The following is a 22019-nucleotide window of genomic DNA, read 5'->3' on the forward strand; positions in this document are numbered from 1 at the left end:
TTAGCATGACATTGATGCCAAACACAGCTCATTGCAGTGAACCTATTTCTGCTTTTCCTAGCAAAACAAAGAAATGAGGGCTGGATAAAGACTTTTGAACAACACTTTATGGTACCGACAAAGAACTACTGTACCCAGTCTACAACTCAGACATCGTTAAAAAGGATATAATATTTTTTGACAAACACAATTCAAACATACCTGCAGAAATATAGCAGGTAAAACACAAGAGAAACAACACAAGAGAAACAACACAACTACCAATCAATTTGTCAGTAGGATATCATTCCATTTATTTAGTTTATTTAATACAGTTAATATGTTTAATATCTGTTCATTTCACGTGGGCTTGTTCACTTCCTCCTGCACATATGGAGAAAGATAACCATGTATGCGTTTGTGTTATTGGTTCATTAAAACCTGCATAAACATTTAAAAACACAGTCCCGGTCACCTTATATGTAATCTAGTTTAGCTATTCTAATAATATCTAATAATATTACTGTTCCACAAAATTAACACATGAACAAAAGCTTCTTTCATTATCACTCTGTAATGTTTAATAGATTTATTTTAAAAATTGCGTACCATACATATGCAATATATTTTTTTAAAAACAAATATATATTATGCTTTCCATTTGATAACAGGTTACAGTCTGTACAATCATCTTTTGTGTGTGCTAAATATACATTTTTTTTACAGTGAAATCATGAATGTATCTTATAAAATTGCAAAATAACTTTAGAATAAAGATGCTTTAGTTAGGATTACAAACTCTGAGGTTGGATGGGCACAAATATATGTGATTTTCTGAATACTGTTATCAAAATTACCCCCATAAGCTGGGAAAACACTGTAGAAGCAGTAGTAGAACAATGTAGCAAGAATAAAGTGAGCTGGGAATGTGCAGGTTAACACAGGCATGTGAATAAAGGTTAGCTTTGGCACATTCAGAATAAATTCAGATACCTTAAAAGATCATTCAGCCAATCCCTGTGAAGCCATCGTCTAGTCTTGACTTACAGACACAGCTCATCTTGTACATTCAATTTCAAAGCAAATACTTCTCTTACAGCATCAAACACATTCCATCTCTTTACTTTCAAATTTTCCGTTTAACTTTGTTTCTTATAAATGAGAAATACCATCCATTATACAATCAATAACTTGCTTAGGCGACCAATACATGCATTCTATACTTTTCAGCATTAATAGGTTGATATGTCTGAGCCCTCACTGCACTTTACTTTGAGCACCATTTACAGATTATCGTGTTGTTTCCTCAAAACTGCGTCGGGTCTGTTCAGAGATCTGAAAGAAAATCTGGGGAAAATATTTGAAGGAAATATTAATATTCCATGAAAGCTAGAAAAGGTTCTGGTCTTCACTGAAACTTCAGTGGTTTGTGACGGCACTGTGGTGATGAAAAGCTGAATGCAGTATCGTACTGTGAGGACCTCTGGAGAAACAGTGCTGTTCAGTGGGGAGAAATGCAAATGTCCTGCAGCTGCAAAGAGTCGCGGAACAATAGAATCCATTCTTTCAATCTGAAACAGTGTCATCTGCATTCATTCAATCTTCTGAAGTGATGTGCTTGAAAATATGCTCATTGAATCTCTGTGCAACACACATGGAAACATGCAGGGAGGTGAGGTGAGAAATCACATCATTTCCCTTTCAGATCATGAACATGCAGGCTGTACTAATCAACACTTGGGGAGTGTGGTGGATATTGGCATTATTAGTTGGCCTCTAATGACCCCTGATGGATGTGGGCAAGCAGTAAGTGAGGAAGTCAAACCGGTGCCACGTAATTCCCAGGAAAAGTCCCAAAAGCACGAGTCCGTTCTGACGTACCTAGAAAGGGGGCAGAACATATGGTGTGTTCATGAAACAGAAACTGTGAATCTGTGGGATCTTCTGCTGTTTAACTGTGCCTGTTACATATGCAATACATCAGTTTGTCCACTAGATGGGGCACTGACACTGCAGAATGTTTTGAAATTGCTAACAAAAAAGGATCCTCGTGTCTGCTTATGTACATTTTAACACTGTAGACATATCTGTAGTGATTCCCAGACAATCTAAATAAGGGTGACATGTCAAATGGCAAACTTGAATTAAAAGAATGTGTTTTTGTTTCCTGGTGACAAAAACTATTGTAGACGCTTGACTAGTCTGACAAGTATTACATTGTGAATACATGAATAAAGATATGCATTCAAGTTGTCGCCCAAAGCCAAAACATTCCTTTTCTTTCTTTTTTTTATTCCATCCATTTTTATATAAAGCCTTGCTTCAGTGTCTTGTTTCTACAATACACAGTATGATGCACTCAAAATAGCACTTATATATATATATAAAGATATAAACCACATACCTACAAACCAGCCATCATCACATTTCTCCACCACTTGTACAATGTCTCCTTCTCTGAGCTCCAACTCATCTGAATTCTGTGGTTTGTAGTTGTAAACAGCTTTATACCTAAAATTGAGAGCAAGCAGCCTTAACCACAAAGTCACCAAAGCTGCAACACTTGTTCTGTACTGTAACAATGTGAACAAACAAAAACATCTGATGCTGATGACGTACGGTTGGTGTTGCACCATCAGTGAACCGGGGCTGTTTGGTGCTTGCGTTTGCGGCAGGGAGTTGGCATGTGGAGCAGCCTGATTAGGTATTGCACCCTAGGAAAAAACAAAAAACCTCATGTCATCATTATGAAATGGCAAATAATGAACAACATTCCTGTCAGCACAAACAATAACACTGTGGGTGTGTACAATGTGTCACTTTATCAGAAAGGCAGTGAGAGCAGACCTGCGAGTGGTCAGAGTATCGGGGAGTGTTCGCTGTGGGAGCTCCCGCTCTGTGTGCTGACGTTGATGAATGAGTGGAGGGTGAAATGGTTTTAACGGCGGCACTCTGGTTAGCTGAGGGTGTCCCAGCCCAGTGATTGTTGTGGTTGGTGGGTGAAACCGGTTTGGAAATGATGTGGTGCAAGCGATTAGCCATTTCTTTGGGCACGGGTGTCTGAGTGGGAGAGCGTGACTGTGAAGCTGGGCTGCCGAGCAGTGAAGGTGAAGACGGTTTCACGGGGGAGTGGTCAGGTTTGGGGCTCAGGGAAGTGTAGGTGAAAGGGGACAGCGGTGACCGCGGGGAAGGTGAGTGCAGTGGACGTCCTGGACTCTGGGGTCCAGGAGAGACTGGTGACATGGGTCCCGGTGAGTAGTCATCCATGGAGTATTTGGTGCGGGGCATCTTGTTGACCTGAACGTAATTGGCTGGGAAGATGCCGCTACGACTTGTTCCTGGAATCCTGCCCTCCAACCACTGATCATCAACTCGCCTGGTTATGCTGATCACCTCACCCTAAAATAGAGAATCGAGGTTAAAAAAGCTTTAAATGGTGACATAAACAGTGAGAACTGATTCGGAAAACCTAAATGGAAATATGTTTTTGCTCTGTTTCTGCTCTAACCTTTAGTTCAAACAAGCGATGCATTATGAACCACTTACTTTACGGAAAGAAAGTTCAACAGGTAGGTCCGCATTGAAGTTAAATAGAGCCACAGCTTCCCCATACTCCAGCACCTGCAGAGTGGGAGACTTTATAGGTGTCGGTTTTTCTGTAGGAGGCAAAACCTGTGAAAGACATTGGAGTTTTTAGCCAAATTCTTGCCATTATACATAATATCAGCACATCACAGAAGAAGAAGAAGTTTACCTCCACATATGTTGTGGGGAAAATACCAGCTCTTCCATGATGCTCTCCTTCAAACCAGTTGGCATCTACCTTCCTGTGGATGTAAACAATGTCGCCTTTCTGCAGTGGGAGCTCCCTGAAGGAAGAAAAAAAGATAGTAAGGAACGTCTCAGTTTCTGATACACCTATAACTTTAGATTCAGAGAAGAAATTACAACTTCAATATCAGTTCCTTCTGTAACTTACTTGGGTGACTGAGCCTGGAAATCAAACTTGGCTCGTGCTGCTTTCATCTGGAGAAACAAATAGTGTTTTGGGAACAATGCAGTTGTCACATGCAAACAATCCAGCCTTCAAAATAAAATCAAAATGCAAATGTATTTATTACGGTCTTCTTTTTTACGTAGCAATAAAGTAGTAGAAACATACCTTTTTCTCCTCTTTTTTAGGTGGGACCTCCATGGTTTCATTTGCAGGCGAAAGACGTTCTACTGTGGAGCAAAGTAGGGAAAGCAAGTGAAGTCTGATACATGCACTCCTTTGTTCCCTTGTTGTTTTTGAATGTGTTGCTGTGTAAAAGCAATTATAATCATAACAGCTACATGGGGTTAAAAGGGATTTTGAATTTCCAGGAAAAACAATTGGATAGCGCTAATCTTTAATCAGGTCTTCCGGGTTTCACTTCCTACTTTTAAGGGCTTCCTCCCCACCCATCCACAGCTGTTTCTTTATGAGGAAAAAAAAAACTACAAAGACTTTCTGTGGTAACTTGTTAGCTTCAGCTAACAAGTAAAATAGCAGGAGACAACGTTAGCAATGAAAGACAGCCATGAGACTAACAGCAAATATTAGATTACTCAGGGCTTTCATCAACTACATGCAGATTGATTAAATGAGAGGCCTGTTCTCTAAAAGCACATGTGTCTTTGAGTGAGAGTGGATTAACGAATGAGGAAAAGCTGATTGTTATCAACTTAAGGAGAGTTTTGTAATAAATCACTATCGACGACATTGCAGAGATGCTGGGAAGGCCTCAGTGTGCATGTGTGTTGCTCCGTGTTTACCATATGTGGGCACAGAGGGTGATGATGGGCCAACAAAGTGATGGACAGGCTGCTTTGATGCTGATGAATTGCTGAAAAAGTGGAGAACATAGTGACCTTGATTTAAATCTGAAAAGTTTGTCTCTTTTCAGTTCTAATATCAAACATTTAGAAAAGGCACAAAGTTAAAGCTGGGAGTGTGAGTGTGTATGAGTGTGAGAGAGTGTGTGAGTTTCCTGCACATTTCCTGTATATAACTGAAAGGCTGGAAGGGCTTGCAGACTCCTTGACTTGAAAATCTGCTTCCAGTAAAGTATGAGGCTTTAGTTGTCTTTACAGCCCCTATACACCATTCATTAATCCCAATCCTGAGTGTTTGCATTTGAATTTGCATTTGGGTTGGGAATGAATCCGAAACCCGAAAGATTCCAGCTTGGATTCCTCATGAGCTGATTTGCATATGCAGACAGCACAGTTCTTGTATCTTAGTGGTTGCAGCTGGACTCGCACAGCTAAACAAAGTGTCCAGATAACAGGAAGCAGTGAGGAGCTGACAGAGTTTCCCTGCTGTGTGTTTTAAATTTCCTATGTCCTAAGCCAAATCCCCTGAGACTGAAAAAGTTCACAACCAATGAACTCAACTTAGCAAACAACAGAGAGAATCCTCCAAGAATGCATTACACACACCGGAAGAAATGTGGAATGTCGTCAGCTGATTAAGGTAAATACTGTACTTGGACTTGTTCAATTAACAGAAAGTCACCTGAAAAACCAGCAGGTTCCATGCGAAGTTAATGGTTTTTCTGTCAAATCACAGTGCTGGTTTTCTTAATACAGCAGGAAGAAAGGAGCTGTTACTACTAAGAGATGACGCAATATTAAAGTGGATTAAGAGGCAGGGAGTTGCTCTCAGAGGAGGTCTGTTATGTAGTGACCCTGGATTTTCTATTAACCTGTCCTGCATATGCCACTATGATACAATGTGCACAGGAGATGAAAATCACTTTGAAAACTTTTAAACATTGCCACAAAAGAAGAATTCCTCAAACAACCTGAAATGCATACAGACAGAGGTAGAAATGATCTAAATTACTTAAAAACTACGGATAATAATACGTGGTTATGCCAGTTAATATGGGTACATATAAAGTAAGGAAAAATAGAGAATCGCTCGTAAGAAAGCAAAAAAGATATAATTTAAATCCAGCTGCATATCATACAGAGTAATCATTATTACATCCCTTACTCTGTCTACATATTATAAGTGTAACAATGCCAGTGACTGACCTGTAACTAGTAGCGCCACTCTTTGGAGCAGTTACTGGATCCCTCCCTCTAGCCTCCTGCAAGCAGAGTGAACAGTAAACACAGTTATTTTCCCCTAAAGCCTTCTGTATCTCACAGCTCAGAGGAAATCTCACAACAACTCAGACAAAGTCGAGGTGCTGACCACTCCCAAAGGAGCAAGAATTCCCCTGGGTCCTATCCTCCTTAGGCTACAAGCAGCACCTCTCATGATCTGTCTGAGCCGCCTGTGATTTCAGTTAAATTGCAGACTATGAGGCTGATTCAATCACACAGGAATCAGGAAAAAGCATGACAATTCTTGGCTGTGATACTGCAAGGAGAGTTCAGAAGAAAATAATCAAAGAGTACTGAAGAATTTGATTTTGTAATTCTTTTTCAGCAGGCAGGTCTACATTCGCTGTGGAGGAACTTGCAAGCAGGCGATTTACAAAGCAGACTGATCCGAATGCAAAGGCAGACAGGCAGACTATATCATCCAGGTCGCATAGGAAAACATGTCAGATAAGGAAGCAGAGGGATCTCACTGGCGCACAGCCTTCATTGGAAGTGTAGGGAAGTGGCAATTCTACTAAATTGGTGGTGTCGGGGGGTGGGATGCTTCAGCAGAGAGAGTCAGGAGGGGGGCTCAGTACCTCACCCCAGCCTCGATGCTGCTTCTTCTGGGAAAGTCTCCGCTCCAGGCCTTGAATATCCGAGTCCAGCTCAGCCTCAAATCGACTCAGCTCAGACACCAGACTGGCCTGAGTCCGAACAGTTATGGAGGTGGAATAGCAGGATTAAAACACTGAAGTTTGGAGCTGATGATGTCCCCTGTTACGCATTTTAAACAGATGACATCTTAGAACAGAGAAATAAATACTGTAAAAGAAGCTCACCTCTATTGAAGGAGACTTGGGTTTCTCTTGTAGCTTCTGTGCATATAGATGTGACTATGGACAAAAAAACAAAAAAGAAAACAATTGAAATGAAATGATATTAATGAATAGAGCCTTACTGATACTGGAATACCAATATTGATATTTGGTGATTTAAAAATCCAATATTCCAATATCAGTTATTTTTTTCTGTCACACACACCAAGCATAAACAGATTTCCCTATAATATGTAATTATTTATTTAGTCGTTCTGCTCTGCCAGGATCAGCTTGTCGGTGTTTGTGCCGTTAGAACAAGTAGGAGCGCCCTCCAGTGGACAAACTATGCAACATCAACACTTATAACGTGGCTGACGGGCGTTTCACCCAGCATTTCTTTACTTTTTAAATGTTCATTTACAGGCTGTTATAAATGCCAACACCAATAAACCGACAAACCACTAATATCAGCTGATAATATCGGCCCCAGATAAATCGATTGGGCTCTAGCTATATAGGCGCCCCATGTAATTCCCAGAGATGTCTCAGTTCTGTGGTTGCTTAGTTGTAAAATATTTCACTAATTTATATTGTTCTTTATTGGATTTTGAGGCCCAGGTTGTGTACAATCTAACACTTGTAGCTTCTTCAGAAATAGGCTGGCTGCCAAGAGACATAAATCGGAATTTTTGGTTTAACTAGCACAGAAATCCCTCTTTTAATGCCTCTTTGCCTTCATCCCTGATTCTATGAAACATTACTTTAAAAGGCTCTGCTGGTATGAAACACAGACTAATGCTCTATTTTTTTGTAGCACCTTGGCTTAATATGTCCTTCTGAATGCCAAGTCCTTCCCTCCTTTTGGGGGGGCAGTCATCCTCACTACAGTCACAAACTGTAATGTCACTGTGAAGCAGCACAACACCTGATATGGTCTGTGAGCTGGTTTTGTAAATACTATCCAGGGGATTCAACATTGGCCAGTGTCATAAAGAGGAAATGAAATAAGTCTCCATGCTGTGAGCCATTATACACCACAAGAGGTTAGGACCATAATACGCATCACAAGACCCCACAGCTCCGGTGGGGGAGTGGAAACAAAGATTTCTTTTCTTCACAAGTGTAGACACAAGGCACAATATGCACCAGATCTGGGACATTGTTGCAAGACGCATTCAAAATCGAAACTCTAAAGAGACACCGGTCTAGTACTCACTGCACACTCAGTTACAATGGCTCTTAGTTCAGAGCGTCAGCCTCACCAGCCTGTAAATCACTGACTTAATGTGTAAAACCCCTCAAGGCTCAACATAAATACATAGGTAGTGTCTTTTTTTGACTGAAAAGATAAATGAATGAATGCTGGGAGCCTACTGGATCCTCTGAATAAAAGGAGTGAGTACATCTGGTGGTAAGTGGTAGGTACCGTACACTGACCACACTCTCAAGTTATTTAAACACCTCACGTGAGAAGATGGAATACAAAGACTTAGACTGTAATCCTTACAGAAAAGGTAAGCAACCTCTTCTTGAGCTCTGCACTGGGAAAACAGTGCAAGACTGTAGAAAGAATGCGATTCGTAAGAACAAACAACAACCTGGAGCTTAGAGAATCATGAAGGAACATTTTTAATGCAGGAATCAGAGCCTGCTTTTAAACTATGAGAGCATGTGAGTTTGTACCTGACTGTGGCTTTCTGAGGTGGTGCTCTTTCCAGGCTCAAAGTCGAATATGCTCTTTGGTTGAGCGTGCTGCTTTCCTGGGTCTGACAGTCTATCTACATCCTCGCTCCTGAAATATAACACCCACACCCACACACACACAGACACACACCATGGACAGCAGTTTAATGGTGACTTCATTGTAAGTGCCTGTAACAACAAATCCAAACTTGTCCGTCCCACACATTTTTTCCCATACGCTCTTGGCTTTGTAGTTTTTGATGGTACAGCTATTCACATAAGACATCAGCAGCAGTCTGTATCTCATGTGAAAATTGCTGTAAATCAGTATTTATTAATTAAGATATAAACAAATACTAATTTATAAATAAGTATATGGAACTTAGATGTGCTTCATGCAATAAAAATATGTTAAAACTGATCTGATCTAAAACTTTAACCTGTTATAGATCTGGATGTGGTGCAGAAGCACAGTAACATTAATCTCAAGCATAAGTTCAAAATGAGAATTTGACTTTTTTTTTATACACATTTTTTCCATTTCCTGTCAGCATAATGTGAAGCCCCTCTATGAAAGCTCTTTTCCGCCACTTAAAAACATTTCTTTTTTGCTATCCATAAGTCTCAGAAATTTGAAAAGTTTTTCATCTCTATAGCTAATTTCTTTCCAACTTCATAGGTAGGAATGAGCACTTTAGTGGATTGCCTGCTTTCAGAAAAAGGTGGATGGCAATAAGCCATCTACTGCTCATCATTACTCGGACGGTCTGAGTCAGTTTACTTGACCTCTTGACCTGTTTGCAGTGTTTGTGCCTTTTTAGAACATTTTAAGTGAACGCACCTGGCATAATGTGACTTTCTGTGTGGTTGATTGTAACAATGTTGAGTTCTGGAAATGAGTGCATTTCTAGTATTATTGTATTTAATTGTTAACACTAATCAGCAAGCACCTGTGTTGGATATCCTGCTTTCGACCCTCTTCTGTCTAAGTTCATACTCTTAGGTCTAAAACATCCATCTTACACTGAATATAAAAGCTTGATTAAATTTCTCAAAGTTGCAAACGTTTGTTATTCTCAGTGCTCCTGTCTTTTTTCATGTTGGGATATGAAAAGTCATCCCGTGACCACAAAGGAGTTATCTCAAATCTCACCAGTCTGGTAGAGCTCCATGAGGTGTTAGTCTGAAGAGGTTCTTGTCTGCTTCATTACCTTCTTCTGTGTTGGCAGACAACTGCATCCCTGCAGATCAGTGCACATCAGCCTTAAGTAAAAACTGATTACATAACCGAACAAGTCAACGATGTGGAATTTGGGGAATTTCCTTACTTTCAGCTGACCACTTCTCTGAAGGCTCCAGCTCAGGTTCTGGTGAACAAGGAAATTATTTCTTAGACTAAGTGATTAGGAATGTCACACCAACATATTTCTTTTATGTGCTTGTTTAAGAATTACTTGCAGCTCACTTGCAGTGTTTTGTTGTTCTTTACTAATTTAAGACTTATAAGTAAATGTTTCACACATAAAAAGTAGATCTCATTTAAATTAAAGCAACTAAACATTCTACTAGTGTACTAAAGAGCCCATTATGTGCTGTATATGTTCTGTACATAAAGCTTTAATCTACACAAGCAGCTGTCCAATTATAGAAGTGGAAGGCTTTAATAGAAAAGAGTCAATAAGCATAAAGTAAAGGATGCAGATGTTCCAGTGTTTTCATTCTTAAACTATATCTCATGCGTTGAGATACGGATGAGATACTGATAGCTGGGACTCAGTGGTTTCATTTTGTAATACTGTTAGATAAAGCAAAGCACCTGCTTGTCTAAACCAAAATACTTGCAAGGATCCACTCGAGTGCTGTGAGGGAACTTTTTACTGTGCGCACAGGGAATGTTTTTCTATTATGAAACCTCTAATAGACTGCAAATAACCAGCCTGATCTAGGAGGGGCTGAGATAAGAAGCTGGATTATTGTCAAAGCTAATAAACAGAACAGACATAAGACCTTAGAGCTCTTTCATCATGCCTTTTTCTGCCCCCGCAGTAATCTGTTTGCTGGATCACCTCAGCAGTACCTGACACGGACACCGAGAGGAATTCACACTGGAGCTGGGTATGTGAGGGAGAGGGGGGAGTGTCCTTACCTTCTGGCTTCTTGTGAATCTGCCTGAACATGCTCTTGTACCAGTCTTTGGGTTTGTTCACACTCTGGTATTGAAAGAAAGAGGAGGCGCAGAAAGTCAAAGGATTTGGCTAAAAACAACAACACTTCTTATGTAACTAGCATTGTAGAATTAAAGCAGTGCTAGCTCTGGCTTACTGATCTTGAAGCAATGGGCATCCCAGTCTCATCCACTGGGCCAATTCCTGAGAACTTGATGAGCCTTTCCTCCCTGGTGGGGCCCGTGCTGCGTGGTAACGTGGCAGAGCCCCGAAGGCCGTTGGACAGTCCGCCTAAGTTGTCACAGTAACAACATTTCCTTTATTGTGCTGTTTCACTTAATTACACAGGAATTTGTCTGCTTATAAATCCTCCTACATCATATGAAACCCATAGATCAAGTTAAGGGTATTACACACCGGCTGATTTTTCAACCAAATTTAACATTTTATTCTTCACCTGCTTTCATTTATTACCATATAAATCACAGTGACTTGATTCATCTTTGTTTTCAGCACATGTGGTAACTCTTTTTCTTGTTATTCACATTTTAAATCCTTCCAGGTTACAAATTCTTCCCTTTTCAAACTACAACTTCTTTACTTTAATTTTGTAATCTTACTATTTGACTGCGAGGGTCCATAGTATGATCCAAAGCTGAGAGTTGCTGGGCTCACCCCATTCAGTTCTGACACCTTGAAAAGGACAGAGATGTAGAAATCAGCCCTGTGCCAAACGTCAGAGCGTTATGTAGCTCAAACCTGCAGGACTGATGATTTCGAAACATTGATGTATATATAGCATGTGATGCTTTGTTTTTCCACAAGGAGGAGCACTTGCATCCTGAATACCGCTCCCTCAGCCTCAGAATTGTTAGATACCTTCATTTCTCCAGATGGCAGCCTTGCAGAATGGAAGGGGCTCAGGGGAGGAGTGGGTAGTCCAGGAGAGATGATCACTTTGAGGGTCAGATCCGGAGAAGTTATTAGTTGCTGATCTGAAGAAACTCCAGGTTTCCCGGAGTAGATTATCCGGGTGCCATCTGGATCAGCAACCACTTCCACGCTTTGCTAAAACAGAGAGGAAATGAAAAATATGGATGAACGAAAACAGTGTGTGAACTTTGCTCCTGTCATGTTCTCCTATTGACGCTGAGTAAACAGCACTCGCTTATATAAGGTCATGTGAACTTGTTGGCGGTCAAGCTATTCTCTAGAGAATAACTGGCCTGAGCAGAAGAGCTTCTGATGAAAAGACCCCAAATTTATTTAAAGCACCAGCAGCGGAAAAGTCGTATTGCACCCACTTTGTCGTCTCTCTTGCTCCAGCTGCAGAAAGGCAGCACTGAAACAGGAGAGGGTCATTATGAGCCCATTAACTCCCCATTCACCAGGTCTCCCTGTTCTTGAGCCGGGGGTGGAGTCAGGGCAGAGAGGTTGGGAAGGGGTCGAGGATGTCAACCAAAACTCCAGCAGTGGCAGCAATTGTCTTACGGTCTCCATAGTGATACCCCAGACCATGCTGGATCCTCTGTTCCAACCCTGTTTATCAGGTGCTTTGGTCCTTCATCCTAGGGGTCATGGGAAATCCCCTTTGCCTCATGGTTGAACTCTTATCTGCACCAATGGCATGGTGACTGTGACACTACACTGGACTGATCTGCGTCACACTAATGAGTGTTTCTCCCGCCTGTTCATATTTGCTTATTCAAGACAGCTGCATTTGCTAAACAGTTGAAAATGTCAATATTTAGCATAGCTGCAATTGACTTTACCTGCGACTGCATTAGATCTGTTGTGGTTCTTGTGTGACAGATATCAAGTTCTTGTGCACGGCATCAAAAGCATCTGCAGAGACACAAATTCATAAAAAAATCAATAAGAAACCAAAGCTTTAAAATTCTCTGGAGTACAAAGTATAGTAATTGTATCCGGATTAAAATGGAATAAAAGGAGAAAATAGCATAGTACATTAAACCTGTACTTTAGTAAAGTACTTCATAAATTGTGTTCCTACTTATCCTATCCATGCTCTCAACTCATCCTTGTGTTGTAAGAGTAACAGTATTTTTGTCCAATGACAAATGCCCCCTCCTGACACGCCCCTGACAGCACCTATCCAGCTGCCTTCTTTTATTCAAATGTGACTTTTAATGTTTCTGTGTAAGGTAAAGTGTTAAATAAGAAGTAACGTTAAATTCTGATTCATCTTCACAGAAATGGCTCATAACAACAGTTCTGATGTATGCCAAAAATTGTGATTTCTTTCTTTTAAAAACTAACTTTAAATAGATTTGGTTTTCATATCCTTCATGGATCATATTTCTGTTTTTGCTAGAAGTGTCCCATCAGTGTATCTGTGAGAATCCATAGATCGAAGGATATTATTGTTTACTTTTTTATTTCAGGTGATGTCCCCCAATTATCTCCTTGTTGGTCATGTCTTGTGTGGTGTAGCACAAAGCTCCCCAGTCATAAGTTCATATTTTACATCTAGGCAGACTGTCCAGCTGTTCCATTATCCCATCCCACTAGCTTTCCAAAAAGGGAAAATGAACGTCACCCACTTTTTCCCACTACTAAGGAAAAACCCACCCAAACACAATGAGTGTGACTCACACGTCTGCCTCACTCTTCCCAGTGTCGTAATAAGCTGGACTTGAAGCAGCTAGATGATGGGAAAGGACCAGCTACTGAAAGCAGACACCAGTTTCAAATCAGCTGCACCTCAGACTAACAGATTGTGCCTGCTGTCTCAACATCAGAGGCAGGCTGAGAATAAGAGGAAGGCTATTTCTGCTCCTGAATGAGACAGACTCCTATAGAGATTAAATGGTCCGCATCATGTACGTATGCATACCACACCTTCTCTTCAGCACTAAATTCCTGAAACCCAAACTATTACAAAGGCAGTTTGAAACAGCCCCCTACACCCATGAAAACACAGAAAATAGTAGTAACTTTTGAAGGAAACAATAAGGCTAATTTAAGGATAGTTTGCAGTCCAAAGCTATGTCTTTGAAGCATGCCAAGAAAGTCGTGACCAAGCACAAACCAGGCTACTACAGGCTGAAAGCTGCCCAGCACAATTTGCACTAATGAGTTTTCCATGTGGCGTTTGCAGCTGAACATTAGTCTATAATCATTGTGGTAAAGACCAAGAAATATAAGCACTCTGCGTCTCTGTGCACAAGGGAAAGAGACAGCGCAGAGTCCGTGCTCTGATATAGCAAATGTTCCCGTTTCCAGACAACAATGTCACTCATCTGAGTCATCATCCCTCAATTACCCCAGTTACATAACACAAAATAGATGGGAACCGGAGGTTTGTGCCTTCAACAATACCATTAATGCTCAAGCATGACCGATGACCTATCATTGCCCAAAGCAATCACAACAAAATTATTATCCATCCTACGGCAGGAAACACTACAAACAAGCTCCGTACATGAAGTCTCATTTACAGCGTGTTTGACACGCTGCTCTGTGTTTACATCTGGTCTCCCTGGCTCTATAAAGCCTCTCACTGTAAGGGGCTGTGCCACTGATGAATAATAGATGAGTAATTTTCAGCAGAACTTGGGAAGACGAAACAGTTTTCCTGCCACTGCTGCCATTTCAGTTTCCACATAAAGTAGTCAGTGACAGCTGCATTTTGTCATATGTCTTTGTAGTCTCCTTAAGATAGCTCAGCATTATCTCTTCTAGCCTCCAAATATCTGCAAACATCAAAGAATTCCCCGAAGACGTTACACTCTTACAGTTGTAACTCATTTTAAAGAGTACTTGTTGTTGCCAAATTCTCTAATAATTAGGCCAGTGTAGCTACTTTTGGCTGCTTCCTTATTCACAAGGGGTCACAACAGCAGGCAACTCTGCATGTTTTATTTGGTAGGGCTTTACTCTGGATACCCTTGCTGACACAGCCCCTAAAGGCGTTTGTGTCTCCTTAAGGGATCAAACCAGCTCAGTGTATGTACCTATCCCTGTTAGCCAAAGGCTCAGGCTTCAGACTGCGTTTTCTCATTCACACTTTCATGTGAATGAGAGTGGTTATCTTTAACATGGTCTTGAGGCATACAGCTCTGGCTGTCAGTATAGCAGCAAACTAACTTTCAAGGGTGGCCTCAAAGGGAGGGTGGCTCTGAACCGTTGGGTGGGTACACTTAAATGGCCAGTATAACACAAATATGGAATATTCTGAACTGAATCAAGCAGTGCTATACTAGTAGAGAGGCATAATAAGGTCTCCCTCTGTTCAGAAGCCTAAGAGCTAAAATATCCTACTTCAGCGAAGTAGCTTCCTGATGAGTAAGCTCATGTCATAATAGTGACTCTCATTCCTCTGGAGAGCAAAATCCAACCCAGAAATTCTCCAGCACTGCATGCATTCCCTGTTTGACAGCACCAAACACAATCCTACCTAATAAGGAAAACTCTGAGTTGATATGTAGCAAGAAAACCGCTGTTCAGATGTCTGGCTACATTTAATCTGAACGCCCAGTTCATTCTTATGTAATTACTGAGACACAACATAGGAGGCTGCTACAAGCTTTCAAAGGCAGACCTGTGATGCTGTCATGGTGAAATTGCATCAGTGCCATAGCAGACGTATTTACAAGTAAAGCCCCCTGCTAGGTGAGAGGTCCTTTATCACCCCTAGATCAGGTTGGGGGTGGAAGAAAAACAGAGCCATAAAAGGCCCATGTGCACTTGAGATGAAAGGAGGATGCCCCGCTCTAGACATGATTTCACAACACCAGAATTTTATACTTCCAGCTTGCTGAAAATACTTCTTATTTTCTCTTGCTTTCCATTCAGTAAAGAAGAGGGTAACTGAGGACAGGCTGAATTAGAATCGGGGGATTTTCATATGAAATTCTCTGAATCGATCCCAAGGACACTCATCCGGCGTCTCAAAGAATTGAGCCACATATTCGATTGAAAAAACTGACGTCAACTTAGTTTTATCAGCAATATCAAATTAAACATTTGTATCACAATTAACTTTAAAAAGTGACTTTAGTGAAGCTGTAAGATTACTTCTCCTTTTAGTCCAAAGGGAGTTGATGACAAACCAAGCTATTATCAGAAGTTGTTGAGGCAGAGCAGAACCAGTCAGCAGCTACGAGGTCAGTGAACTTCACCACACCCCTGTGATTCCTCTGAGTCACAAAAGGAGGTTTCCACAGCTGTTAATAACATTTCTAATATAGTAGCAGTTTTGCAGACTACAAAAAAAATGTAAACCCATTTCAAAGATCACATAGCTCTCACTAATCACACCAGCTGATGGCAAGAAGTCAACCTTTTCCTAAATCTCTCTATCTTCCATAGAGAGCTGCAGCCAGGTCTTTTTGCGAACACTCTGACCTATGATGACCTCCATCTGCACTGCACAAAGAGAGAGCACGTCCTATATTGTTCTCAGTGGGAGCAAGTCTGTCAAGGTGGCCGCACATACTCTGATGAATAACTGCGGCAGTGCTGACCCATGAACTTGTGCGATTGCTACTGGGAAAGTCGTGATTTGATGGTTGTTTTGTTTTTTTGCAAATTAGGAAAGATGGTCTTAAAAGAAAGCAAAACACTGCCATGTGAATTGATCACCATTTATGAGCCCCCAAGTCTTTTGTGCAGCACAGTAAGCAGAAGCAAAAGAGTTAATCATTTACTCCTTAAGAGTGAACTGCTGCAAAGAGTCTGATTAAAAGTTCTAAAAGCTGTGTAAGAAAACCGGCTACAACGTGTCGACTTAAACACTCTTAGAATTCCATAAAATCCTTAAAATGTGCAAAAAGATTCTAATCATGTATAGGGGTGTGGATATTGTTTTAACCTGCTCTGAAGGGTAAAGTCTTATCACCTCATCTGCACGTACACAGTGTTACTGCTGCCCAGTAAGTTACATAAGAGCGCCGTAAAAACCAACAGAATGCTGCCTTAAAAAGTGGTGAGATGGTAATTACAAGCACATTTGTCGAGTAAATAAAACAGGCTTTTATTTCCAAACACATAAAGTGAGTCACTCTGCAGCTATGCGAGAGGTCAGCTCTGCGAGGTCGATGGCACAACATTGCTTCCCGTGTGCAGCATCGCAGATGTGCCGACGCAGCCCATACAAGGTCCTGCGGCCGCAAGTTTATGATATGCAGTTATTGAGGGGATACACACATTTATCAGGAGGGAAGTATTTCACCTCCTTGTATGGTGCTCGTCCAGTCTGAGCAGCAGGAGGAGTCTGTGTACTTCTTGTCAATGGAGAGGCGATGCGTTCCCAGGAGAAGCCCAAAGGCAGTAAATCACAGCCAGAGTAGGTTCCGTTTTATCAGATTTGCTTTTACAAAAAAAAAAGCATGCTTCACATCATTTAAAGTGATTCCTTATTTGAGCTTGTGTTCGATACACCAGACAAAGCATGAGAAAATACAAAGCTCAGAGCAGAGTAACTGCAGAAAAATGTCACAAATCCTCATGCCTGTCATCTTGCATCTTCAAAGCTGAGTGCAGCCAGTGGTTATGAGTGCTGGCAGCTAGACCCTCAGTAATATTACAAAGGGAGTCAAAGCCAACTGTGGAAATTACCCCGACAGTGATGCCTGGACGGTCCTGGGGCCATTAAGCCTGATATCTGCTGCAAGATGGGAAAGTAATCCTGACAGAACTAATTATTTCCTCTCAGCTCACCTGACAGTTGCCAGTGTACACTTACCCACTGGGCAAAGCAACAAGGGATGACATGTTGGGAAACACTATCCCCAATGCCAGGTCTCTCTCTCTCTGCTATACTCACAGCCAGAGCTCTCTCTTACTCTCACTCTCTCCCTCAGTGCTCCAGCTGTGACTCCAGCTGCTCTCTTCTCCACTTGCTCAGATGCAAGTGGAGCCCACTCCTGTTGTCCGTATCAACACTAACTACATGAGTTAACATGCTTTAAGACACTGTAAACCTCAGCATTAATCCTGTAGAGCAGCACGTAATCCCTGAGCAGTCAGACAGGTTACTCAACCTTAAACAAAACACAGTTTTAAAACTTACACATGTTTCCAGACAGCCACAATGCTTAAGGTCAATCCCTGCATTTGGTTTTCATGTATTTGTGCTCCCATTTGGTGTACTTACCCACTCACACCTCTTTCTGTCTGCATGAGCTGTGCATGAAAACCACACTTGCAGACCTTCCCTCCACTTTCTCTGACTCATGAAACTAGCCAGGACACACAATCTCTCTCTCTCTCTCTCTCTCTCGACCTCTCTTTTCCAGTCCTCTCTCTCCCTGCCTCCACTGAAGACTTCTCCGGTTGACAGGCATTGCCATAGCAACCCATTTTGACCCCCCCCCATATTCAAAAAGTGCCCCCCTCGTACTTGACTTGTCAGTTTGGGGCACCTCCTTCAGTGAAGCAGCTCTATTGTTGTCATAAGGTGATATTTCACAGCACAGGGTTAACCAAAGGAGAACCAAAATAGTTCATCACCTCCACCTCCCAGACACTACCCAGTGACTCCATCATGTCCCCTCCTAACTTTATCTATCCCATGGCTTCCTCTCCTTTTGTGTGTCTGTGTGTGTGTGTGTTACGTGAATGTGTGTGTATACACAGTCCAGGTCTTTGGCTAGCCAAAGGCATGAAGGGAGAATAAGAGCTCTTTCTGTTCCTGTAGCTCTGGAAGTGTTTCAGAGTCATTACTCTACGCCACATAGGCGACCACTGACAGCACAAGTCCTGCTGACTTTTCTCCCATGATCGCACACAATAGCGATACTTTATTGGATGTGAAGATAAAAATGAAACAACAAGAGACTGAAATATGTTTTGCCCTTTTAAAGGCAAATTAGAAGGGGATCAGTCAAACAGGAACAAACACATTCTTAAATCCCGCTGTCTTTCACACCCACACACACACATAAACACACAGTTCTTGCCCAAATGAAACCAGGATTTCCAGTTTGCCCACAGTTCTCGCCAAAAAAGACAAATGGTGTAAAACCTGAAATCCAATGTGCTGACAGGCTGGCTTTGGCACATATTATGCAGCAGGAAGACTGATTTACAATGTCCGTGTTGCAGGTGAGTGATCCGATCACCTGCTGACAGATGCAATCCCTCCTTTTAAATCCATGTTTTATTCCAGCAATAAACTGAAAGCCAGCAGGACAAAGAAGGAAATTTATCAGGGCCTACCCAACGGTCTGCCCATTTGTTTAAAAGTGTATGTTTTTGTGCATGTGCTCGCCAGTTTCAACTTGAAATCGAAACACTCAGCTCTTTCAATAATTCAGCGGTCTGGCTTGGTACACCAAAGCTCGGTGCAGATATCCACTTACTGAGCTTGTACGCTTCACAGGGTTGTTTTTGCCAACCAGTTGAGCTGCTGAACCTAAACGGACAGTGCAGGGCGATCTAGAGGAGCCTTCCTTCATAATCTGTGTCCTGCTGGCACAGACTTTAACCCTGCTGTGACCAAATCTGGTACTTTGTCACTCTGCCCCTAAACGAGGTAATCACGCAAGAGGCAATAGCAGGTTTGGCGCGGTGGTGCTCAGCACGTCTCTGAGTTAAAATCCTTGCTCAGTTTGTCTTACTCTCTTATTGCCAAGCAAACATGAAGGTTTACTCATTGTCAGCTCCATGTTTTTGTTTTTGTTTTATTTAATTATTTTAACCAGATAATCACCATAGGAAGGATCACAGATGATCTGGTACTTCAGCCCTTCGTTGTTACTGATGAATTCAAGCAGACTTTTACCACACAAGCTAATTAAAATAATGACAGCTAAAGATCTCAGGAAGTTAATCATCTAAAAACCTTAAAATACTTGGTGGCTACGGCCCAAGCCTTTTTTTTTTAACCATCAACTTCTCTGTCCTCTGAGGAGACAGGAGACAGCAGATACTGTTGTAATCAAATGAAAGATGCTTAGAAAAACATTGCCACCATGATAGACAACTGATAAGGGACGACGACCATACAACAGGTTATGCGCTGAGGTAGCCCATGTGGAATGTCACTGAGAACAAACAAAAATGCATCAGAGTTTATTTTAGCGGTAAACAACATTTTTTTTCTGAGCTGTACATGTCCCAGGACTCTGGATCACACTCTAAACATGTCTTGTATAGAAATAAATCCTTGCAGGTCTTAATGCCTGTTTCCAAAAGAGTGATAGAGTGCACTTCAAGCATGAAAACACTGAAATATCCACACATGTAAAGCCACCATAGTAGTCGGTGTGTGGACAAAGGTCAGATGATAACCATCTTTTGAACCACAGACAGCTGCTTAAGGTCACTTAAACACATTCTGAAAATAAACCCACAGCAGTAACAGACCAGTGAAAAAAATAATGCCTTGTGTTGTTTGTCAGTGCCAGTGATGAACTGAGCAGTGACGAGAAGAAGCAAATATCACATCTGTGCTAGAGTCTCAAATGAAAATTGAAGTCAAAACTGACAGAGGCTAAAAAAACCTTAAGTCTTCTTTCTGAGCGTTTAAATCCTTGTAGCTCTAACCTTTGCGCTCGTCACTGTGAGACGCCAAGGCACAAGTTGTACAGTACTTACAGGCTGTAGAGTGCAGGCTGAGCGGTGAAGTCTCTGCAGCACACAAGGAGAGAGGAAGTGAATGAAAAAGAAGGAGGGCACTACTGCTGCTGCTCTTTCTCTCAAACTCTCCCTCCCTCTTTCTCTTTGTAAAGCCAACAGGGTGTCTTTTATCTTCTGTGAATGATTCAGCCTGAGTCTGAATGTTTGACTGGGTGTCCATAGGCGTGCGCATGTAATATGTGTGTGTGTGTGCATGTTTCTTGTGTTTGTGTGAGCATGCTCTTTAACGCTCATCAGGGGAAAAGGGGCTTGGTAATAGTTTCCATCCACAGCTGGAAATAATAGAAATTCCCATACAGGCGCAGCAGAACCACCTTCCGGTGTTTGACAGCACATGCCAAGAAAGAGGATTTCTATAGCAATCTCAATAATAGGCCTTAGTGTTATAATGGCGTTGGTCTATTCACTGTCTTAAGCCTTTAGTGTGTGTCACATTCATATCAATCTAAAAAAGAGAAAAAGGACAGTCTTTAGCACTTTCTATGACATCCAGATAGCAGATAGGATCCAGGAAAGTGTATTTCTTTTTTTCTTTCACATGAACTCATACCCACTAACAACCCCAAATATGCAAACACTTGCCCCAGACTAGGACACAAAGACTAATCCCAAAATAAGTGTCAGTTTTTCCATCCTCGGTATCAGGCCCTATGCAGCCACCCAGTATGAGAAAGACTTTGTATTCAAGCTGTATTCTTGTAAAGTCCACAGTGTAATCATGAAGATCAGCTGCATTTCTGGACAAATGTTAAGCTTCTGTTAAGTTTTTGAGGGTTTTATCTGTTAGATTCTTTCACCCTGAGTCCAGAAGCAGCACAGCCCTGCCATCCAAGATAAATATTTAACAGTCTGGCTGTGAGACCAGGAATCAAAGGTCGCACCTCTGTGAGTCTGCCCTTGTGTTAGAGACAAAAGACAAGCATGTTACCAAACAGCTGCACAGGGACCATTAATTATTCTTCTTGAACCAAGTTTTCAGGTTATTATTCACAGAGGAAAAACTCCTTTTTGATTAATAAAGTTCATCTCTGGAACACCAGACACACAAGTACAAGTTTGCAAGCTATTTTTTTCCATCAGTGGTCAAATGATGTATGCCCTCTTCTCTGTTGGATCCTCTTTGCAGTCCGAAAAGCAACACCCCAAAATGTCACTGTGACAGACTTTGCATTGGAAAGCACCTTAACATGAAAGATAGTACCACACTGTCCCTCTGTGGCTCTGAGGGGAACTGTTGGGTCTATTACAGGATTCGTCGTATGACATCAGGTTGCACAGACAGATGTCGCCAGAGACAAGGAGCTGTAGTAATTTAGGCAGTCCTATGTATTCCCTCCAATTTAAACACCTGCAAACTTCCACTTCAAATAGCAGACAGGTTAAATATTTAATAATAAAAATGTTTTTTCATCATAACATGTATTTTCCTCCAGTTATAAAAGATGCTGTGACATATAAATTCACTTGCAAATCTTATATATTGATATGTATTTGTTTCATTGACTAGTTAGACACGTTTAATATGTCGAATATTGTGATCCATGATGCATTGTTATTTCCCAGCTAGAGTTTGTTTAATGTTTTTTACTTACTCGGTTTTTAGCATTTACACAGATGAAGTGTATAACATTTAAGTCTTTTCACAGTG

At 41.4% G+C, this 22019-nt stretch overlaps 1 protein-coding gene across 6 annotated transcripts; it reads right to left on the reverse strand.

Moving 5' to 3' along the window:
* Positions 1–264: 264 nt before the first annotated feature.
* sorbs3 (sorbin and SH3 domain containing 3) lies at positions 265–20512 on the reverse strand. Of its 6 annotated transcripts, none has more exons than XM_013909945.1 (21): positions 20330–20512; positions 12538–12610; positions 11645–11833; positions 11386–11458; positions 10923–11056; positions 10747–10810; positions 9929–9967; positions 9754–9841; positions 8601–8709; positions 6939–6992; positions 6696–6803; positions 6043–6098; positions 4777–4847; positions 4142–4203; positions 3959–4005; positions 3734–3848; positions 3526–3651; positions 3277–3378; positions 2599–2693; positions 2384–2490; positions 265–1860 (listed from the first exon to the last, which is right to left on the reverse strand). In XM_013909945.1, exons 2-21 carry the CDS (start codon positions 12547–12549, stop codon positions 1799–1801), a joined length of 1713 nt encoding a protein of 570 aa, XP_013765399.1. In that variant the 5' UTR covers positions 12550–12610; positions 20330–20512; the 3' UTR covers positions 265–1798. The 6 variants fall into 6 exon arrangements, with proteins under 6 accessions (XP_013765399.1, XP_013765397.1, XP_013765394.1 ...); XM_013909943.1 differs by having other exon boundaries at positions 265–1326; positions 2827–3378; positions 20330–20510; XM_013909940.1 differs by having other exon boundaries at positions 2827–3378; positions 20330–20510.
* Between the last annotated feature and the right edge of the window lie 1507 nt (positions 20513–22019).

Source organism: Pundamilia nyererei, unplaced genomic scaffold (genome assembly GCF_000239375.1).
Source record: "Pundamilia nyererei isolate P.nyererei 1_Seehausen unplaced genomic scaffold, PunNye1.0 scaffold00033, whole genome shotgun sequence".
Classification (NCBI taxonomy): domain Eukaryota; kingdom Metazoa; phylum Chordata; class Actinopteri; order Cichliformes; family Cichlidae; genus Pundamilia; species Pundamilia nyererei.

What these genes read in the sequence shown, in the direction of transcription:
- sorbs3 (XM_013909940.1), bottom strand. An exon ending in ACCCTCTGTGCCCACATATG is followed by an intron (nt 4,204 to 4,776) that starts GTAAACACGGAG and finishes TTTGCTCCACAG; the next exon opens with TAGAACGTCTTTCGCCTGCA. An exon ending in TTCCAGGCTCAGTCACCCAA is followed by an intron (nt 3,849 to 3,958) that starts GTAAGTTACAGA and finishes TTCTTCCTTCAG; the next exon opens with GGAGCTCCCACTGCAGAAAG.